This window comes from Coturnix japonica, chromosome Z, assembly GCF_001577835.2.
Source record: "Coturnix japonica isolate 7356 chromosome Z, Coturnix japonica 2.1, whole genome shotgun sequence".
Classification (NCBI taxonomy): Eukaryota; Metazoa; Chordata; class Aves; order Galliformes; family Phasianidae; genus Coturnix; species Coturnix japonica.
In genome coordinates this window covers 6,759,567-6,778,646 of record NC_029547.1, presented here as the reverse complement: position 1 = coordinate 6,778,646, position 19,080 = coordinate 6,759,567, and the positions used below count along the sequence as shown (strand labels likewise).

The 19,080-nt window shown below is 47.9% G+C and overlaps 2 protein-coding genes across 2 annotated transcripts in view; one reads left to right on the top strand and one right to left on the bottom strand.

The window, feature by feature from the left end:
* UBE2R2 (ubiquitin conjugating enzyme E2 R2) overlaps positions 1-3,290 on the bottom strand; it is a 49,581-nt gene extending 46,291 nt beyond the window's left edge. Inside the window, exon 1 of the mRNA XM_015848272.2 lies at positions 3,006-3,290. Within this exon, the coding sequence (XP_015703758.1) occupies positions 3,006-3,182 (177 nt within the window). The 5' untranslated portion in view covers positions 3,183-3,290. The remainder of the gene's footprint in view (positions 1-3,005) is intronic.
* Positions 3,291-15,503: 12,213 nt separating this feature from the next.
* The window catches only part of NOL6 (nucleolar protein 6), a 33,426-nt gene continuing 29,849 nt past the window's right edge, over positions 15,504-19,080 (top strand). The window contains exons 1-5 of the mRNA XM_015848278.2: positions 15,504-15,600; positions 15,683-15,913; positions 17,118-17,234; positions 17,417-17,596; positions 18,226-18,394. Coding sequence (XP_015703764.1) covers positions 15,595-15,600; positions 15,683-15,913; positions 17,118-17,234; positions 17,417-17,596; positions 18,226-18,394 — 703 coding nt within the window. The 5' untranslated portion in view covers positions 15,504-15,594. The remainder of the gene's footprint in view (positions 15,601-15,682; positions 15,914-17,117; positions 17,235-17,416; positions 17,597-18,225; positions 18,395-19,080) is intronic.

The window sequence follows — 19,080 nt, the reverse complement described above, 5'->3', positions numbered from 1 at the left end:
GTGCAATTTGGCTGTCTACTGCAAAGCCAGAGAAACAGTCACATAAATTGTGAACTCAGTGACTGAACATGTCGTGTGAGCTCAGTAACCGAATAAATTGTGTGGAAATCCTCACCTTAAATATGTGAAGTCTACCCACCTTTTGCTTAAGCAAACTCAGTAAACCAGGTATTAAGAAATTTAACATGCAGCAATCAAGCACCCACAACCAACTGCAACTGATTGTGGCCATAAAACAGGGAAAAACTTTGGTCAAACCCAAGGACAGGTCCTTTCTGACAGCAACTGAGAATCATCAGATGGTTGCTCTCAACATGAGACCTCTTTGGAGGAAGATTTCACATCACTGACCATGAACTAGTTTTGCAAGGAACAAGGGGCAGCCAGTGGACAAAACAATCAAACAGCCCCCTGATGGTGGCAGTGCAGAACTCAAGCAAAGGGTTTCTCAAAACATTCCCAGTCGTATTGGATGGCTATGTATTAAGTTCAATAAGTAAGCAAGAGATTAACAGGAGAGAGGAAAGCCACGCCAACACACCAGGGGTCATGGCACAATCTCCACTTCAGCTAGTTCTGTAACAGGGATGTGTGGTTCAGAACTGCTCTGTTCCGTACCACACTCTGCACAAACAATCACTTGGGTACACTGTCCCAGATGAGAGGCCCTGCAGCAGAGCGAGACAACATAGATATCAGTGATTGAAGCTTGTGCAAGCAGCCGCTAAAGTTTAAGTCCTTATTCATTTTACTATGCCCTGTACTGAGGTCCTGATAGCCAATATAAATTACCTGCAAAAATTAAGCAAGACCTGTTTTCTGCTCAAATGTATTGATTGGTACAATTCCTGGGTTAGCAACTGAAACCAGAGTCCGCTGAAATGTTACACCAGCTTTGAACAGCAGTAGCGCCTCTCAAAGAGGTGCAGAGAGAGCACTTTCCTCATTTCAGTTAATTCAGCTAGCTCAACAATCCATAGAGAAAGGTCATATTTCTCCAAGGATAAATAAGGTGCCAATGCTGGTAAAAGCTTCATGAACATGAACCAAGCACTTGTTTATTTTGTATTAAAGTCACTTTAAATGCACAAACTCCTCAAAATATTTACACTTCAGTTTAACTAGAAGATTCTGTGCTTTCCCTTCATCTCTTACCCTCAAAACACACCTCAAGCAAATGGAACTAAGCTCTCAAACCCTTGTTGCCACAAAGTTCTATGCAACTACAGGATATATTTTTTTTTTATTATTTCTAAGCCTACTTATTTAATATTGGGAAACCTAAAATACAAAACAATGCAGAGATATTCAAGTCATCAAGCCAAGAAACCTCGAAAAAAAAAACCAAAAAAAACCAAAAAAACCACCAGACACTGTCTTTGAACCAGTATTCACCTCAAATATAAGTGTACATCATGAAATTAACTCCATCACATACAGCTGACATCCTAAACTTTGATATGTTCAGTAAGCCAAGCCAAACATATTTAAAGCTTTGCCTTAGTGACCCAGCACAAAGACAAACAAAGAACTTCACAATTAGAACAGGAATCTTCACTCTCCTGACAGAATTAGGGGCTGAGACTGATCTTTTCAGAAATGGAGAATTTAAGATGAATTACCAAAGATTACATGCTACAAAAACAAAACCACCAGGCATGGTTTCTCAGAGAAAAAGAGGCAGATTAATTCCATAAAACAACCTTTAACACGCTGCTTGAAGGTAATTGCTGAGCTGCAGAGAGGATAAAAGCATCAAGCAACCTCCCATTCTCAATGTTAGTATCAAAGGATCACTGTTTATAGAGGAGAAGAATTTAGACGAAAGGCACTACAGCTTGATGACAACAAACAGCAGAAAGCCACTGCAGTCACAGTGCTGAGGTAAGGCAACACTGCTAGTCTTGCCAAAGCCTGCACTTGCTGAAGGCACATCCTCAGATTATTGCACTGGCTGCTTCAGCTTACTTTCCAAGAATGATTACAGACATAAGGTCCAGGCAGGTCCTAAACCAAACAAATATTTTGACCCCTTGCGAGTTTTCTGAAAAATTGATGAGTAATGTAAGTGCAGAGAGAGGTCACCAGTCCATTCTGATGCACAAATGACCCAGTTACTGATCCAAGACTGCAGCGACTTCCTGAGGGAGGAATAATGGAGGTGAGTCTAAGAATACACACATCACACCTACATGAGTAAGCCAGCCAACTCATCACAAAAGGAAAGCCTTGTGCCAAAACGTTCCCTTCCTTCCAAACAACGAGGCCAAACTGAACGTGACTCAAATCTATTATTCCCCAAGCTACAGGTTATTTTGGTTTTGTAGAGCAGAGTGCTTAAACCTCGATCCACAGAGGCCAAGAGCCACCGACGATGCATGCTTGCCAAGCAAAGGCATCATCCAGGCTTTCTTCCAGCATGACAGGGAGGGAAAGGAAGACTCGGGAACTAAACTGGGAGACCGGAGCTGGGGGTGACATTGTTTTGTCAGAAACCAGGTGGGCACATAATGCACAGGGATATGCCCAGTGCTTTTCTTCCAAGCTTTTGTTTCTTCTCAAGAAACCATGCAATTCTTCTTCATGTCTTCTCCCTTCAGTTCTTTTTGGGTAAGGAAATGCCAGATTTGTTTCTTTCTCTACATACAAGAGGGGAAATCACCACCACAAAAGTTGTTCGTTTGGGTTTGTTTGCTGCTTTTTTTTTTTCTTCATTTTTTAGAAAAACAGGAAAATTGAGAGAGGAATCGAAAGCATGTATCTACCTCCACAAGCTAAACACCCTCGTGGCTGTCCTCTGAAGTTCGTAAGAAGACAAGGTTAATAACAACGTAAATCACAAAGAACAACCCTGAGAGAGCCCACCCAGCGCCGGGGGCCGCACACAGGGCCTGGTGGGCCCCTGCAAAGCCGGGACCACAGCGAGGCCGCGCGGTGCAGGCCCTGACCGCCGAGCCGTGGGGGCCGGGAGGGCCGGAAAGCGGCGACGACGCCCGGGGCCCTACCTTGAAATAGCCACCCTCGTACAGAGTATTGGGGGGCCCGAAGATCGCCACCTCCCAGTTGTAGAGGTCGGACTCGTCGACCAGGGTGATGCGGAAGCCTTCCACCGGCTCCTCCTGCAGCGACTTCAGCTCCAGCATCAGCGCCTTCTGCGAGCTGCTCATCTGCTGCTGGGCCATGGCGCGGCCCCCGCCGCTCCAACCCCGACCTCAGCTCCTGCTGCCGCCGCTGCCGCCGCTGCTCCGCGGGCCCCCGCCCCTCCCCGCTCTGACGGCCGCCGCCGCCACTTCCTTTTGTGACGGCGCCCGCTCGCCGCTGACCTCAGCGCGCCGCAACGCGCCCCGCCCACGTCGCGCCGCCCCTCTCGCGAGACGCCACGCCCACACCGGGGGGCTTAAAGGGGCAGCGCCGCCTCAGCGCGGCCGCCATCTTGTTCGTGGGCGGGGGGTTCTATGAGTGACGTGGGGGGGGTCGTGTGTGTGAGGTCAGGTCCTTTCTGTGGTACGCGGCCATGTTGGCACTCGGTCGTGAAGGAGCGGCCTGTTCACTTTCCTGCTGATCAGAGACTGCAGGAACCAAGAGCTGCACGCATGGTCGGCAGCCACCACCCCAGCACAGACCCCAGCACAGACCCCAGCACAGACCCCAGCATAGACCCCAGCATAGCGTTGTCTGAGCTGTGAGGATAGGGAGGCTGATGCTGAGGAGCAGTTTGCAGACAGAGGCCTTAGTAAGTGGCTTTGTGCTGAGCCAGCATCCCTTAGCAAGCACACAGCCAAACAGCAGTGAAACAGTGGGTCTGAATGTTGGCTCAGACATGGGCTCTGTTTCCATAACGCTCCACAGATACACTAAGTACCACAGCCCTGAATTAGAGTTGGGCTCACTCCTGCCATTCCCCTTGAGGCACATAAAAGCTTCCAGAGCCAAGCAGGCATTGCCTTGCACGGGTAGAGCTGATAGCACAGACCTCTTAGAGAGCTAGTGTGCTGCAGCAAGTCTTTACAAATTAAATAACAAAGTAATGATCCAGAAGGAGGACAAACAGCACAACGTGTCTGCAGATGGCACCAATCTGCGTTTCGCTTCTGAAAGCACTGAGGCACACACCTGCCTGTCAGCATGTGGGAGCACACAGCATGCCCAGCACAGTGTGCTGAAAGCCCTGCCCCAACCGGGGTTTATCGGATTATTAACAGCAGTAGTTTTAATAGCTGTACTATGTACTATGATGAGTTCTGATTTAGTTACCATGCCCCCCAAAATGCCAGAGCTATCTGAAGGTTCAACTAGGCCAAGTGCAAGGTGCTGAAGGTTTCATTCAAGAAGATTTTTTTGTATTATTCAAACAGTAGCAAGGCACCGGCACAGGCTGTGCGATGGAGCCCTGGCAGTCTGATTTGGTGGGGGGTTGGAAATGGATGATTTTTAAGGTCCCTTCCAACCCAAGCTATTCCTTAATTCTATGGAGTGTTTGCTGTCTTTGTACTTGAGGATAAATAAAAATTGTGGATGATTAGAAGTAAAAATAATGTAATTCCTCAGTGGCATTGGTCTACATGGAGTGCGGGGATAAAATGGTTAAAGACCTTGAGGTGCTGCTGTGTAGAGAGGGATTGAGGTGTGCTTACTTAAAGATGAGGTTAATTAAAAATAACAGAGCAGTCATGGGGACAGCCCAGAAGTTGGGAAATGGTAACAGAGAACAATTCCTTCCCTGGACTCGTTATTGCAGGATGTTACTTGTGAACTGGAAGCAAGACCTGTGTCTTTACTGTAAGAGTACCAGTTGTAGCAGATACTACTTCAGTAGGAATGGGACTCATAGGAGACTTCAAACTTAAGGTTAGAGGTGCTGCTTTCATTCTACTACATATGACAGTGGCCCTCACAAGCAGGACACTCGTGAAGAAGCTTGGCTCAGCCATCCCCCTACCCTTGTGTAGCTTAACCCCCCTGACTTTGTTCCACCACCACTCACTGCTTTCCCATCCTGAGGACAGCAGCATGGGTGACCATTGCACTGTCATCTGCCCTTTCCAGACCCATGGGCTTCCTTGAATGCATGGGATGGCTGTCATGCATCTGGTGGTGTGGTGTGGCTGGAGCAGTCTGTGCTGCAAGTTTGGCCACCCTTCTCAGTGCTTCAACATCTGGCCACATCTGGAAGGACTCCAGCCTCTCAGCAGTCAGAGAAGGCACTTCTCTGTTTATCCCATCCCGCCTCATCCCTTCCTGTCCCATCCCCATCCAACAGCGAAACTCTGGTTTTATCCCACTTCTCTCAAGCCCAACATCCTACTCCCATCTGCTCCCTAAGACTTATTAGAACCATTCACACTTCTACCCTCACCATCTTAATCTCCCAAACACCTAGGTTTAGTGCCACGGCCAGCATCATTCCTAGACATACAGGCCTCAGTGTCTACTTCTAGTTGCCCTTTCATGTGCTTTGCTTTCATCACTGGTGAGTCTGGGAAAGCACTCAACCCACAACACTGTGCTGTGCCCTTCACTGTTGATGTTAGACCATAACTGCTGTCCTTATCCACTCTGTTAACATGATGCCACAGCTTGCTGAAGAAACAACAGCTTTGTTCAGCCCTTTAGTTTGATCCAGCTGATTGAAGCCAAACCCTTTTGGGACTGTGCTTGCCTCTACTTTGAAGGTGATAGTTTCACCTTTCCTCGAGTCTAGCTTCCACTGCAGGCCTTGTCAGAACTGGTCCAATGCTGGGAAAGATGGGAGAAGCACTTTGTTGCCATTAGGCACTTACTGTTGCCTGTCTCGAATGTTAACAAAGTAGTCATGCAATGCAGAAAGAAAAGAAAGCCCTGGTGTATTCAGTAGGACAGGCTGAAATTTTTCAGTCAGGACTATAATATATAGAGAATATTGCTCTTTTTCCTCAAACATGTTCGTTTCTTTTCTTGTTTGTTTGTTTTTTTCTCCCTTTCACAGAAACAACCCCTTCTCACAGGAAAATAGAAACTGTCACAGAAACAGAGCTCTGGGAAGCCATGGCACTGCTCTTTCAGTGTGGTGTGCTCTCACACACCTCACTCTTGTTCTTTCTCCAGATTTGCTTTTATTTTTCTGAATGACTTGCTTTGCTCTTTGGGCTTGGAAAAGGAGGAATAGAATCTGGTGTGGAAAAATATGGCTCCAGTAAGGGGAAACTGCAGCAGCTGAGAGAAAGCTGCATGTGCCCTCCATCCAGACTCCAGTGCAGAGCTGGCTGTACACTGGATTGACCTCAGGTACCACTAGGACTTTTATGTAAAAATGAGATGAAAACTTCTCTTCAAGCCCTTTCTGCTTTGTTCTTCTCATCTATTTTTAATATCTCTCTTCCTCTTCTCTTTCCTCCTTCCTGAGTGCTGCATTCATAAACAATGACAAACTGAGAGTTAACTCCTCTGCTTAGCAACAGCAGAATTCTGCCACAGGAGCTTTGAAAATGCAAATGCATCATCACTGTCACACTAGAGGGTTGCTGCCCCACAAGCTGGAAGAGTGAGGGGACAGGATGTGGGTAGACAGGGCCAATCCCACCTACACTGCTCAGATCCCAGGGCACAATCATCTCACATAATTCTCTGCAGAGCTTTATTCAGTTTATTTCCTGTGTGGCTCTGAGGATGAGACATCTGCTCCTTCCTCCAGGAAACAGGACCTGACTAGGCTAAAAGATGAAGCCATCTCCTCTCCTACTGCCTCTTCCCTGATCATCTGCTCTGATGAAGCAACAACAAGAACCCTTTGGGCTCTGGGAACCCAGCGTGGGTTTGGACACTGTAAGATGGATGTTATGTGGAGAACAACCTGGGGGTATTTCCTCTACCCCTTCTCTGGAGTGCTGTCATCCATGTTGGTGCAGATCTCCCACCATACATCACAGACTGGGTTTTCTGCCAAGGAGAAAACAGTGACAGAGGAATGTCATAGAATCACAGAATCAACAGGGTTGGAAAAGACCTCCGAGATCATCCAGTCCAACTGTCCATCTATCACCATTATTTACCACCATCAGCATCTCTTCTGTTAAGTACAGCTGAAACCTTAGTCCCAGACCAGAGGTAACCCAGTACTATGGTGATGGAGCTCATCCCAAGCACTGAGGTCTCATTGCCAAGGAAATATTTCTCCAAAAGCTCTCCAAGCATTTTGTGAGTGGAATCAATATGAAATTCTCACATGTATAGTGATAGGGAGAGGAGAAGCAGCTGTGAACCTCTGAGGGTAAAGGTCTGGTCACAATTCAGCTTTTGTCTCTGCTTCACCTAAAAATGGGACAAGCAGATCCTCGGGCAGAATTTGCCACAGAGATGAAGAGATGCTTTAGATAGGCAGTTGGCAGCATCTGGATTAACAGGGGCTTCAGGCATCAAAGTAGCCACCAGGAAAGAAATGCAAAGTTTGAGAGATTCAGAACAAAGCAGAAAAAAAAAAAAAAAAAAAAAAAAAAAAAAAAAAAAAAAAAAAAAAAAGTATATATTTTTTCTTTTTCTTCATTTTGATTTGCCCTTTCTCTTGCTTGTTTAAATTTGAATGGAATAAAGTTGCCTTCCTTTTTACTCTAGTTTGGTCTTTTAAAAGGATGAAGGGTTTGATAAAAGAGTGCCATGAAAATGCCTTCTGCTGCTCTCGTTCAGCTGATGAATAAATTATAAGCACATTACAATGCTATTTCAGCTGTGATTCCTGAGCCCAGGGGCATGACGACGGTGACCTTATGCCTGTCAGACTGTGGTTTGTATTTCCAAAGAGTTTGTGTAACCCACTGTTCAGGTCATCTTACGCCTCCTGTTCTGTGCTCGGTGCACTCTGAGCCTGTGGGACCTGCTGGCTGCAGGAACAGTCCTCCAGCTGTGTTGGCACGTGCCGTGGTCCACAGAGGTTCCTGATCTGATTTCTACCATTCTGGGAGAATGTCTCACTTTGCTGACGGGAATGTCCCTGATATATCCATGCAATCCAGTTTATGTGCTGAGGACTGGTGGTGTGGTTTATTTGGGGAAGGATGACTTTCTGTTAGAATGCATAACTACTGGGCTGGGCCTTCCAACTGTCCCCATCCTCAGGCAAGGCAAGTGCTGGGAGAGGGATGACAAGGGCCAGAGCTCATGGGGCAGTTGCTTGGTGGGCTCCTGTGTGCATCAGACCCTGTGTTCATCTTCAAAACAGCATCAGTCTCTTGCCTGTGTCAGGGGAAGGCAATGCACCTCAGTAACCCAGAAATCCCACTGGTAACCTCTGCTTTTCTTTGAAGATACCATGCATTCATACTTTGCTGGATGGAGAGCTTAGAGAAGATGGCAGCAGGAAGTTAGAGAGGTGGGTTTGGAGGCACAAATGAGAAAAGACATGAGAAGGCCAGGTTGGATGGGCTATGGGCAGCTTGATCTGGTGGGGGTCAATCCTCTTCACAGCAGGGAGTTGCAGCTTGATGATCTTTGAAGTCCCTTCCAACCTAAGCCATTCCATTGTTCCACAATTCTGTGATAATACTTACATCAGAGATAAATGTTCCTTTGACATCTCATCAGAGTATCCTGAAACAGTGCAAAAAGAAACCTACCAAGCAGGAGAAGGAAGTTCTTCTGGGATTCACATTGCTCCTGGAGCTGAAGATGCACAACTCAGATCCTGCCCAGGATCTTTTGGCTTTTCCACAATCATTCTCACAACAATCATGAACATATTCAGAAGGAAGAAATAAAACTACACTGTAACTATTGAGCTCCAGGTTGGCTTTGGTGAGAAGGTCCAGAGATGAGACAGAAGATTTTACCTTTGAGTCTCCACCTCCAGCTTCCTAAAATGAGATGTTCCTCTAAAGAAATGTTTGCAGGGCTTGTGTGACAGATACAATATCTCACTCATCCATGCACATGATCAGGCTCTAAGCTCTTGAATACACAGTGGTGTGTGTGAAGCCCTGCTCAGAAGCAGTGGGCTGGATAAAGGGGGAGAACTGCTGCAGCAGCACTCTGCTCTGTGTGTCCATGTATGGCTAGGAGGAGGCTGAATGCTCCTGCTGGAGCCTGAATCACCAAACAGGTAATTAATGCAAATTCCCTTGACAGGCAAACAAGTCTGGAGAAGTTTTGCTACCTGACCTGAACGCAATGAATGGTTCAATCATCTTCGCTCCAGGGACTTCAGTCCTTTGGAAATGTGGGATGTGCTTCTAAGGGGTCTTAAAAATCATCCAGAAAATCACTGGTCTGATCTTACAAGGCCTAAAGCCTCCAACTTTGTGCAGTTGGCAGAGCAGTGTCCATGCAGGTACATGAGGCTCACTGCTAGCTTGCAAGGTCAGGGACTGAAGTCTTGTCCCTAGTTCCCATCAGCTTCCATACACCTCATATTCCCTTCAGCCACTCCTTGTTGGTCCCCCTTTCTTCACCAGCCCTTTGGTCTCTTGCAGAGTTGGGGAAGGCTCTGATGCTGCTGAAACGGTCAGCTGGAGGATTTTATTTAATTTGGGTTTGTTGTACCTTTATGAGGGAATCCCGAGGGTTTGGAGGGAGGGTGATTAAAAGCCAACACAAACTTTTGCATCGGGACCCTAATTTCTGCAGCCCAACTGGTGTAAGACAAAATTTCCTTGTTCTTGTCTCTAGAGGCTGGGATGCAGTTAGGTTGGCTGATGCATTTCCCAGCACTGCAGGAGGCATTCAGCCGGGTGAACTGGCTGCAGCCCAGTTCTGGCTGGTTTGTGCTGCCCTTATCTCTAAGACCATCAGGGGACCTTTCATTGCTCTTGCCCTAGGAAAAATAAAACACCTCTGAATGCACTTGCTGGCTGGTGGGAAGGACCCCAAAAGGCAAGTATTAAATGTTTGCCTCTTGTATGAGAGGGGCAAAGGATTGGAGACAGAGAATTGCATGGAGCAGCCAACATTGTGCACTGAGCAAATCTCTCCTACTGCAAAGCATGAAAAATACTGTGAAGGCCACAGAACTTGGATAAATTCTTTACTCGGTCTCAAGGGTGATTTTCTCTTGGCATCTATTTTTAGTAAATTTCTGTCTTTATTTGTCCTCTTTGAGAGCAGCACTGGTGAGCATTGCCAGGGCACTCAGATGCTTCCCTTGGCAGCACAGCACCTGCTCAGACTCAGAAATGCAGAGTTTTTTTCTAGAGTGAGCCATATTTTCATTTACCTGAACAAGTATGAACAATGAAAATTAGAAGGGAGAGTTTGGAAGAGAGTTTAGTGGAGAGTTTGGCCTGGATCATCTAGTCTAGCTCCACTGCAATGAATAGGGGCATCTACAGCTCAGAGCTCATGGTGCTCAGAGCCTGGTCCAGTCTGATCTTGAATGTCAGCATGGATGGGGCATTAACCACCTGGTCTCTTGGCTACCCTGCTGGTAGTATGGCTGACTGCATTTTGCTGACATTAGAGGTGGCTATAAAGAAACCTGAGACCCTAAGGTCTGGGGAAGCCTAAGCTGGACTAGACCTGCTTGAGTGTGCATTAATTGCACAAAACACTTCCCTTTACTTTTTTCTGTGAGGATACTTAGACATGCTTCCTATCAAGGTGGTTGATGCCCTAAGCCTGTCAGTACAGGATGATGTTCTCAATAACATGCTTTAACTTTTGACTAGCCCTAAAGTGGTCAGGCACTTGGACTCAGCTATCTTTGAAGGTCCCCAACAAAATAAACTTACTCTATTCTGTTCAGTTCTATTCTGTCCTGTCTTATTCTCTCCTACTCATTTTGTTCCACACTACAGGAACAAGAAGGGAGATGTGGAATTACCCATGGCCCGGTCAAAGCCAGATCTCCTCTCTTGTGTTATCTCATGGCTTTCAGGCTCGGTATCTCAGCAGCTAGTGCTCTATCAAGCTCCTGCAACAAGTGATATCCCATGTTGCTCTATCTCAGCAGCCAGAACACACGGCTCCAAACAGGTGCTATCTCCTCCTCCCACTCATGTGTGCCTCCCAGAGATGGCTGCCCAGCTCTGCAGACAGAAAATATCCTGAAGTCCTGGTTCTGAAGCTGCCAGAGCTTTGAGTTTTGCTGGTGCAAGTCAGCGTCCCTCATCCCTCAGCACCTTTGCTCTTCCAGCTCTTTATAGAGCATTTCTCTCTGTCTGCATGTGCTGTTTATTTGGGAAGGCTTCACCTGGTTGTGCCCTGATCCCAGCAAGCTCTGTGCCTCAGCTCTGTGTTGAGCTTCAAGGCTGCATTCACACAGCTAGATAACAAACTTATCATGACCAATGTGGTGTTTCAGTATTGGGAAACTGGGACCACTTTACTGCCTGTGGTTAACTGACCCAATCTCCTCTTACAGCACAGAGAGGGATTTGCAGTGGTGAGTGCAGAGAAAAGGAAATCACAACCAGTCCTGAAACATCTTCATTTTATTGAATGCTGAAATAGTCTGTCAAGCCCGATGCCTCTCTTCATGAAAGCCCATCTTTTAACATCCATGGAAGGATGTCAGAAGATGCGATGTTCCTCTCCCTGAGTCACCATATGTCTTTGTATGTAATAGTCTTCAGTAGATTTTTTTCTCCCAGGAATTTTGTATGGTTATTTTTGAAGCCGGATAAATTTTAAGCATTTGCAACATCCTGTGGCAAATAGCTGCCCAGTCTAATGACCTGTTTGGGTGCAGAATCATTTCCTTTGGTTTGTTTTGATCCTGCCACCTTTTTGATGCCCTCATTCTTACTTTGGAGGAGATGATGACCACTCCTGTTATACCCAACTGTTTTCTGCCCCTCATAATTTTATGGACTCTGCCATAACCTTTCACATTGCATATGTTGCATGAACAGGAGAGTCACAGCCTGCATAACTGATACTGAGAACTTAACAGTGTTAAAATAACCTGGAGGTGACTTCCCTTTTGTCTCCATCCCTTTTATAATAAGGATCATGAGTCTTGGGTGCACCCCTTACTCACAGATTGTCTAACAGATAAAGAAAGAGAAAATGTCTCAAAGTGAATGTCACCACCCAGGTATCTTAAAATTATCCCAGGTTGCAGCACTGGAGTAATTTGTCTATTTCTGTTGGCATAAAATGGGCACTGGGGAGGCAAAGGAATCCTGAAATAACTGGGGAGTACAGAGCACAGCAGTACCTGCTCACTTCTGCAAGATGCTTCTAGAGAGGCAGAGCTTTGAGACCTGGTTTCTAGTAGCACCCTCTTGTGTATAGCCTCCTGCAGCTGCTAATACAGTTGAGTACAACCCACAAGCTCCCTGTTAGTGAAGTAACTGCCTTTGGTCCTTCTTCTCCTCACAGCTAAGCTGTTGTTTCCACAGCATGTCTCTAAATTGCCTGCACCTGAGGGTGAAGCTGCTCCGTGGATTCAAAGCTCAGAGCAAAGAAGGATCTGGCAGTGACAACAGCATGGCTGTATCATCTCTCTCTGTTCCTGTGGGAGGTGAGAGCAGAATGAGAGCTGCAAGTGAGCTGCCTGACCACCTGTGCCAGCCCTGGCTCAGCTCTCTTGTACCCTGGCAATCCCTGCCTCTGCCGTGTCTCAGTTTCTCTATCTGGTGAGTCTTGAAGGACCACAGTGAAATAGGACAGAGATGGGGAGAGCCAAAGCTGTTAAATCTGAACCAAGCATGCTTTCAATTAATCAAGTCATCAGCATCTTCCTCACTCTGTTGATGCTTTTCCTTATTGCCAAGGTGATTCCTTCACACTAGCACCACTCACCCCAGTTCAGCACCATTTGTCCGCTCCAGCCTGCACCACACGAAAGAGGGAATGTTGAATGTGTGCACCACCAAGTGCCTTGGGACTGGCAGGTTTAAGCCATGGTGAATGAGCACCACATTTCATCTTCCTTGTTCTCTCCACCACAGCCACTCACAGGACCTGCCATAGAGACTGAATTATCTCTTTGTTTTGGAAATTGGAGTAATATTCTGCTGCAGAGAGATTGCCAAGGGCTGTTTTGGTGGGATCGTGGCAAACAAAGTATTGCCAATAAAGCTCTGCACTATGGCAAAGCAAGAGGGATCACAGCTCTGCAGGTCCCTTCCATCCCTTGGCGCCCCTGGTGTGATTTTTGGAGGCTGCAGGTTGTTTCTCAGGATCAGAAAAAAAAAGAAAAAGAAAAAGAAAAAAGAAAGGTTTTTTTTTTTTTTTTTCTCTTTGTTGCTATGTGTACAGCCCTCAGCAACAGCAGCGAAGTCAGACAGGCTCACTCTCTAGCCTGTCACAGAAAGCAAGCCAAAAGCAGGCAGCAAATAAAAACAAGGACACAAAGCCATCTATGCAAAAAACAAAGTGGCAATTTAAAAGCAGATAGATGCTAGTAGCATGCTATGAAATGAGAACTTTCCTTCAGTTCTTTTTGAGCAATTCTGGTCATCCAAGTTTTGTGATAAAGCTGTTGGAGCTGCTGGCTTCGAGCAGTCATGAATAGTTTTTCTCTATTTTTTTCACCTTCTAGGATTCTTTTTGTTGTTGTTGCATAGGAGGAACATGTAACGCGGTCTCTTGGAGCACGCTCCTCCCCAGGAGGGCTCTGGATGTTGTGGGATCACCTGGACCCCAGTGCTATGAAGCAGGTCATGGTCCTGCCATGCCATTAATGGTGGCTGGTGCAGGTGAGACACAGCAGAAGACCTGCAACCTTTCCTCCTATGGGGACCTGAGTCCTTCAGCCTATCACTCGAGTAGCACCTGACCTGGGGTTGGGTGACTTGGGCAAGATCTACATCAGAACCAGGAGCCAAACACTAGTGAGCTCCATACTGTTTGACTTTTGGCTTGGTTGCATAGATCAGGCACAGGACAGTCAGAAGGACAGTCACAGGACAGAAGTGTCATGCCCTTGTGTGGCTGGGTTGTGACTTTCTATGGCCATGGGGTGACCAGGGGGGCCGTATGCAAAACTCATGTAGGGAGCTGGTTTATTATGTGGGAAATGTGGGACATCTGCATGTGATGCTGACACTGGGTCTCAGCCCATTCAGAGACCCTGTTCCCTGCATAGTACCCCCATGCAGTTTCTATCTGTGTGGAACAAAGGGATGTGGTTGCCCCAGGAAGGGCTGGTGATGTTAGGATTTCTGGGATTTTGGGACAGGTCACATATTTGGGTGACTTGGCCAAGGACAAATGACGGTAGCCAGCAGCTGTGTTGTGGTTTCTTTAGTGCACTTTAGAAGTTTATAAGGAAGTATGAATTTTATTTTCTGGAGTTTTGTCATTTGTAAGATGCCAAGCTGACTAGAGCATCTGAATAGCTGGCATGGAAGGATTTCCCTAGGTGTGTGCTGATGCTGGCTCTCTGCCTGCCCGCACCCCTTAGGAAAGCTCAGGGGTGCTGTGCCAAGGTGATGCTGGCATCACTCTGGGAATGGCACCACCTGGACTGGAAACCCCTGAGCTCCTGGGGATGGAGCCAGGGGAAGGATCCCTCCCAGCCCTGGTGCTGTCTGGGAGATGAGCTGGGGCACAGCCCAACATAGGATCCCATAGGATCCCACGTCTTTTTGGGCTTGGTGCGGTGGCGTGAGGTGAGCAGTGTTTGCGAGGGCGGACAGGGGAGTGGCGTAATAGGAAGTCATTTCTTAATGATGATTATTAGCATTAGCATGTTAGGATGGGGCATAATTAATGACTTGCTGGTGCTGAAGCACTTTGTTAAATAACCTGTTGTAGGGCCGGCCGGGCCACCCTGGGACAGCACGTGTGTGTGCGTATGTAAGTGTGTACGTGTAGATATGTACAGCATGCACACAGGGCAGTGTGTGTGTGTATGTAATGTGTACGTGTAGATATGTACAGCATGCACACGGGGCAGTGTGTGTGTGTATGTAATGTGTACATGTAGATATGTACAGCATGCACACGGGGCAGTGTGTGTGNGTAGATATGTACAGCATGCACACGGGGCAGTGTGTGTGTGTATGTAATGTGTACATGTAGATATGTACAGCATGCACACGGGGCAGTGTGTGTGTATGTAATGTGTACGTGTAGATATGTACAGCATGCACACGGGGCAGTGTGTGTATGTAATGTGTATGTGTAGATATGTAGAGCATGCACACGGGGCACTATGTGTGTATGTAATGTGTACGTGTAGATATGTACAGCATGCACACAGGGCAGTGTGTGTGTGTATGTAATGTGTACGTGTGTAAGTGTGTACGTGTAGATATGTACAGCATGCACACTGGGCAGTGTGTGTGCCTGCAGGAGGAAGCTGCCTGGGGCTGGCAAACTGAAGGGCAATCTGAGCATCAGCCGCCTGCCATGTCTCACTGCTGAGCGGACATGGCTCAGAGCGCCCCTTCATCACCCGACATTAGGGGGCGCTGCCGCAAAGCACTCCGTTCCCTTCACGACATACCGCAAAGCACTCCGTTCCCTTCACGACATGCCGTAAAGCACTCCGCTCCCCGCACGACATGCCGCAAAGTGACAGAAGGCTCCACCCAATCAATATCGGCCGCCCCGTGGGCGGGATGAGGAGCGTTGCGCAGCCAATCGGAAGCGTTGCGCTGCGGAGTGGGAGCCAATGGGAGCGCGGCGTGGCGCCGCTGTTGGGGCGGGTGTTGCTGCACGCGGCTGAAGGGGGCGGCCATGGCGGTACGGGCGGTGTGGGGGTCGGGGTGGCTGTGGGGTCGGTCCGGGATCGGACGGTCTGAGTGATGCTGGTTTCTCTTCACAGGGCTTTAAGGAGCCGGCAGAGGCAGCGGAGGCCGAGGAGGTGGAGCAGGGCCCACACACCCCAGTGCGCGGCGCTGCACGGGGTAAGAAGAGGAAAGCGGCGGCCCCGGCCCCGGCGCTGCAGGCGGTGAAGCTGAGCCGGGCCGAGCTGTACAAACCTCCCACCAGCGAGGAGCTGAACCGGCTGAAGGAGACCGAGGACCTGTTCCACTCCAGCCTGCTGCGGCTGCAGGTCAGACACACGCGTGTGCCCGCAGCGCGGCACGGGGTGTCACACAGAATGACCCGGGTTGGAAGGGACCTCAAGGATCGTGTAGTTCCAACCCCCTGCCTGGCAGGGCCACCAGACATACACATAATGGGTGTGGGTGTTGTGTGAGAAGCACCGCCCGGCTGCAGCCAGGCCCTTGAGCCCTCTCGATCAGGCCTCTCTTCAGACAGGGCTGTTCTGTTGCTTATTGGGGAAGTAATGTCACCAAGTGCAGCTGAATGTCACAGACATAATCTTTCATGTTCTGGAGACACGGGTAGTCTGTGCTAGACTTGGACAGGCTGAGAGTTGAGTGGAAAGGAACCTGTTGAGGTTCAGCAGGGGCAAGTGCAGAGTCCATCACCTGGTGAGGAATAACCACATGCATCAGTACAGGTTGGGGCTGACCTGCTGGAGAGGAGCTCTGCAGAGAAGGACCTGGGTGTCCTGATGGACAACAGGTAGAGCATGAGCCAGCAGCGTGCTCTTGTGGACAAAAAGGCCTGTGATATCCTGGGTGTGTTAAAAGATGCATGGCCAGCAGGGTTCTTCTCTCCCTCTTCTCTGTCCTGGTGAGTACTGTGTCTTGTATGGGCTCCCCAGTTCAGGAAAGAGGGAGAACTTAGAGAGTCCAGAAGACAGACATGGGGATAATGAGGGGCTTGGAGTATCTCTCTTATAAGGAGAGGCTGAGAGACCTGGAGCTTTTTAGGCTGGAGAAGAAGGCTCAAAGGGCAATCTCATAAATGCTTACAGATCTCTATGGGTGGGTGTCCGGTGGAGAAGACCAAGTCCTGTCCCAGTGACTGGACAATGGGCACTGGGTACAAGCTGGAAGAGAGGAAGTTTCATTCAAAAATGTGAGAAAACTCTACAGTGAGGGTGGCAGAGAAGTGGAACAGAATGCCCTGAGGTGTCATGGAGTCACTGACTCAGGAGATAATGAAAACTCATCTGGATCCTCACTTGTGCATCTTACTTTAGGGAACCTGCTTTAACATGGGGTTGGACTTGATGTTCTCCAGAGGTCTGTTCCAACCCTTTGTGCTTTTGTGAGATAACTGAATACTTCACTGCTCATCTGCCATGTTTTTGCTTTGCTCATTATCAGTGCCAGAAGCCAAGGTGAATGGCAGGTGCAGTTTCAGTGTCGCAGCTCTCTTTAATTTTCCCCTTTCCCTTGTAGATTGAAGAACTTTTAAAGGAGGTGACACTGAAGGAGACAAAGAAGAAGAAGATCGATGCTTTCCTCCATGAAATTAACAACTTGTTGAGTGCCATCCCAGAGTCTCCAGAAACTGATGTAGGTGCTAGAGGGATGGAGGAGGCACTGCTGGTGACTGGGCCTTCCCCTCCTCCTTTGGAGGGAGGAGGTGAATGCTCCATCACCTGGGTGCGGGTGTTGCCAGCACCCAGCTGTGTCATTTGAGTTGCTGGTCTGTGTTGTTGGTGACGCTTACAGCATTTCATCTGTCTTATTCTCAGATCACTGACCAGACTTGGCTTCCCAATGGTGTGAAGGTGCCATTCCTGCAAGTGCCTTTCAATGTGAAGGGGAAGTTCCACTTCCTTCCCCCAGATGAGCTGAGCGTGGTGGGCAGCTACCTGCTGGGCACCTGCATTAAGCCGGAGATCAATGTGGATGTGGCGGTGACCATGCCACGGGTGAGTCTGGGTGTGAAGGTTCCTAAGCAGCTTGGTGCCTACCTGAGTCCCGTCCCTTCCCTTTCCCTGTGGTCCTTGCCCTGTGTCTCGATTTGTGAGTAATGTTAAAGTGTCTGAATACCCAGAATGTCATCTTTCCTGAGAAGCTGGCAATGCAATCTCAGTACTTGTGCTAGATCTAAAGCTTTCAACTGCTTTGATTTTAGCTCCTTACAGTCTTCATTCTTTCTGCTTCAACTGAAACATCCATGCTGCTGGTGAAGTTGGATGCAGTTTGACTTCGTACTGCACTGCACTTTGGCCCTACTCCCAAGTCTGTGTTAAAAGGAGAGGAGTGTTTGTAGGCTGTTAGCAGAGCTCTATCCTCTTGCTGTCCATTCTTGTTCTAACAGCATTTCATATATCATAATGTCCTGCTAAGTTACATGGTTCCGATCTGTGATTCTAGTGCGTGTTGAGCTGTCAGCAAGGTAGTGTTCCTGACTGACTTGGGTCTCTCTGGGCCTGTAGATGCATGTCTGAGATAGGGCTCTGTGGGGCTATGGAGAGTTGTGAGTGCTATAGTGCCTTAGGCTTAATCAGGCTCCAGGGGCAGGAAAGGTTTGATTTCCTTTTCCATCTCTTTGCAGGAGATCTTACAGGACAAAGACAACCTGAACCAGCGCTACCACCGCAAGAGAGCTTTATATCTGGCCCACATTGCCCACCATTTAGCAAAGGAGAATATCTTTGGCAGCGTGAAGTTTGCCTACATGAACAGCAACCATCTCAAGCCCATTCTGCTCCTGAGGCCACAAGGTAGTGCTTGTCTCTCACCCCAGTTGATTGTAATCTGGTGCTGGCATTGGCTGTGTAGAATAGTGGTCTTGCACTGTGTAACAGGCTTCTTGATGATGGGTCACTTTGGGATTGTCCTTGCAATTGGTATTAATTTTTGGAGCTTTGATGCTCTTGGTTCTATTCTCTTTTTACTCATATGCAAGTTTTAAAGGTTTCTTTTGCTCATACAGTTCCTGAGCTGTTTTTTCAGCCTGGCTGTACTCCCAGCCTTGCTGGCTGGACCACCCTTTGGGAACTATATGAAGTAAAGCAGACAGAAACATGGCTGTGTCTAGCACTGTTCTTCTTGTCCTTTTTTCCCATTCCTTGTTCACTGCTATCCTATTGCCTTCACAAGACTGTTATATATAGTCTGGCACTTCTCTGAGATGATGTGAAGTGCATTGACTACCAAGTGTTGTTTGTGTTTTCTGTATACCCAAAGAGAGAACAGGTTTGGATCTGGGTCAGGCAATGGTATGGCAAGGTCACTGCAGGCGAGAGGGTCCTGGGGGAGTGCCTGTGTACCTGACTGGTCAGCAGGGATGGATGATTGCACTTAAACAATGGATTGTTGTTGGCTTTGGGATGTGGTCATTCTGCTCCGAGTTGATTTCTATTACTGCTGAGCTTCATTGGGAAGAAGATTTGTTGTTTTCCAACTG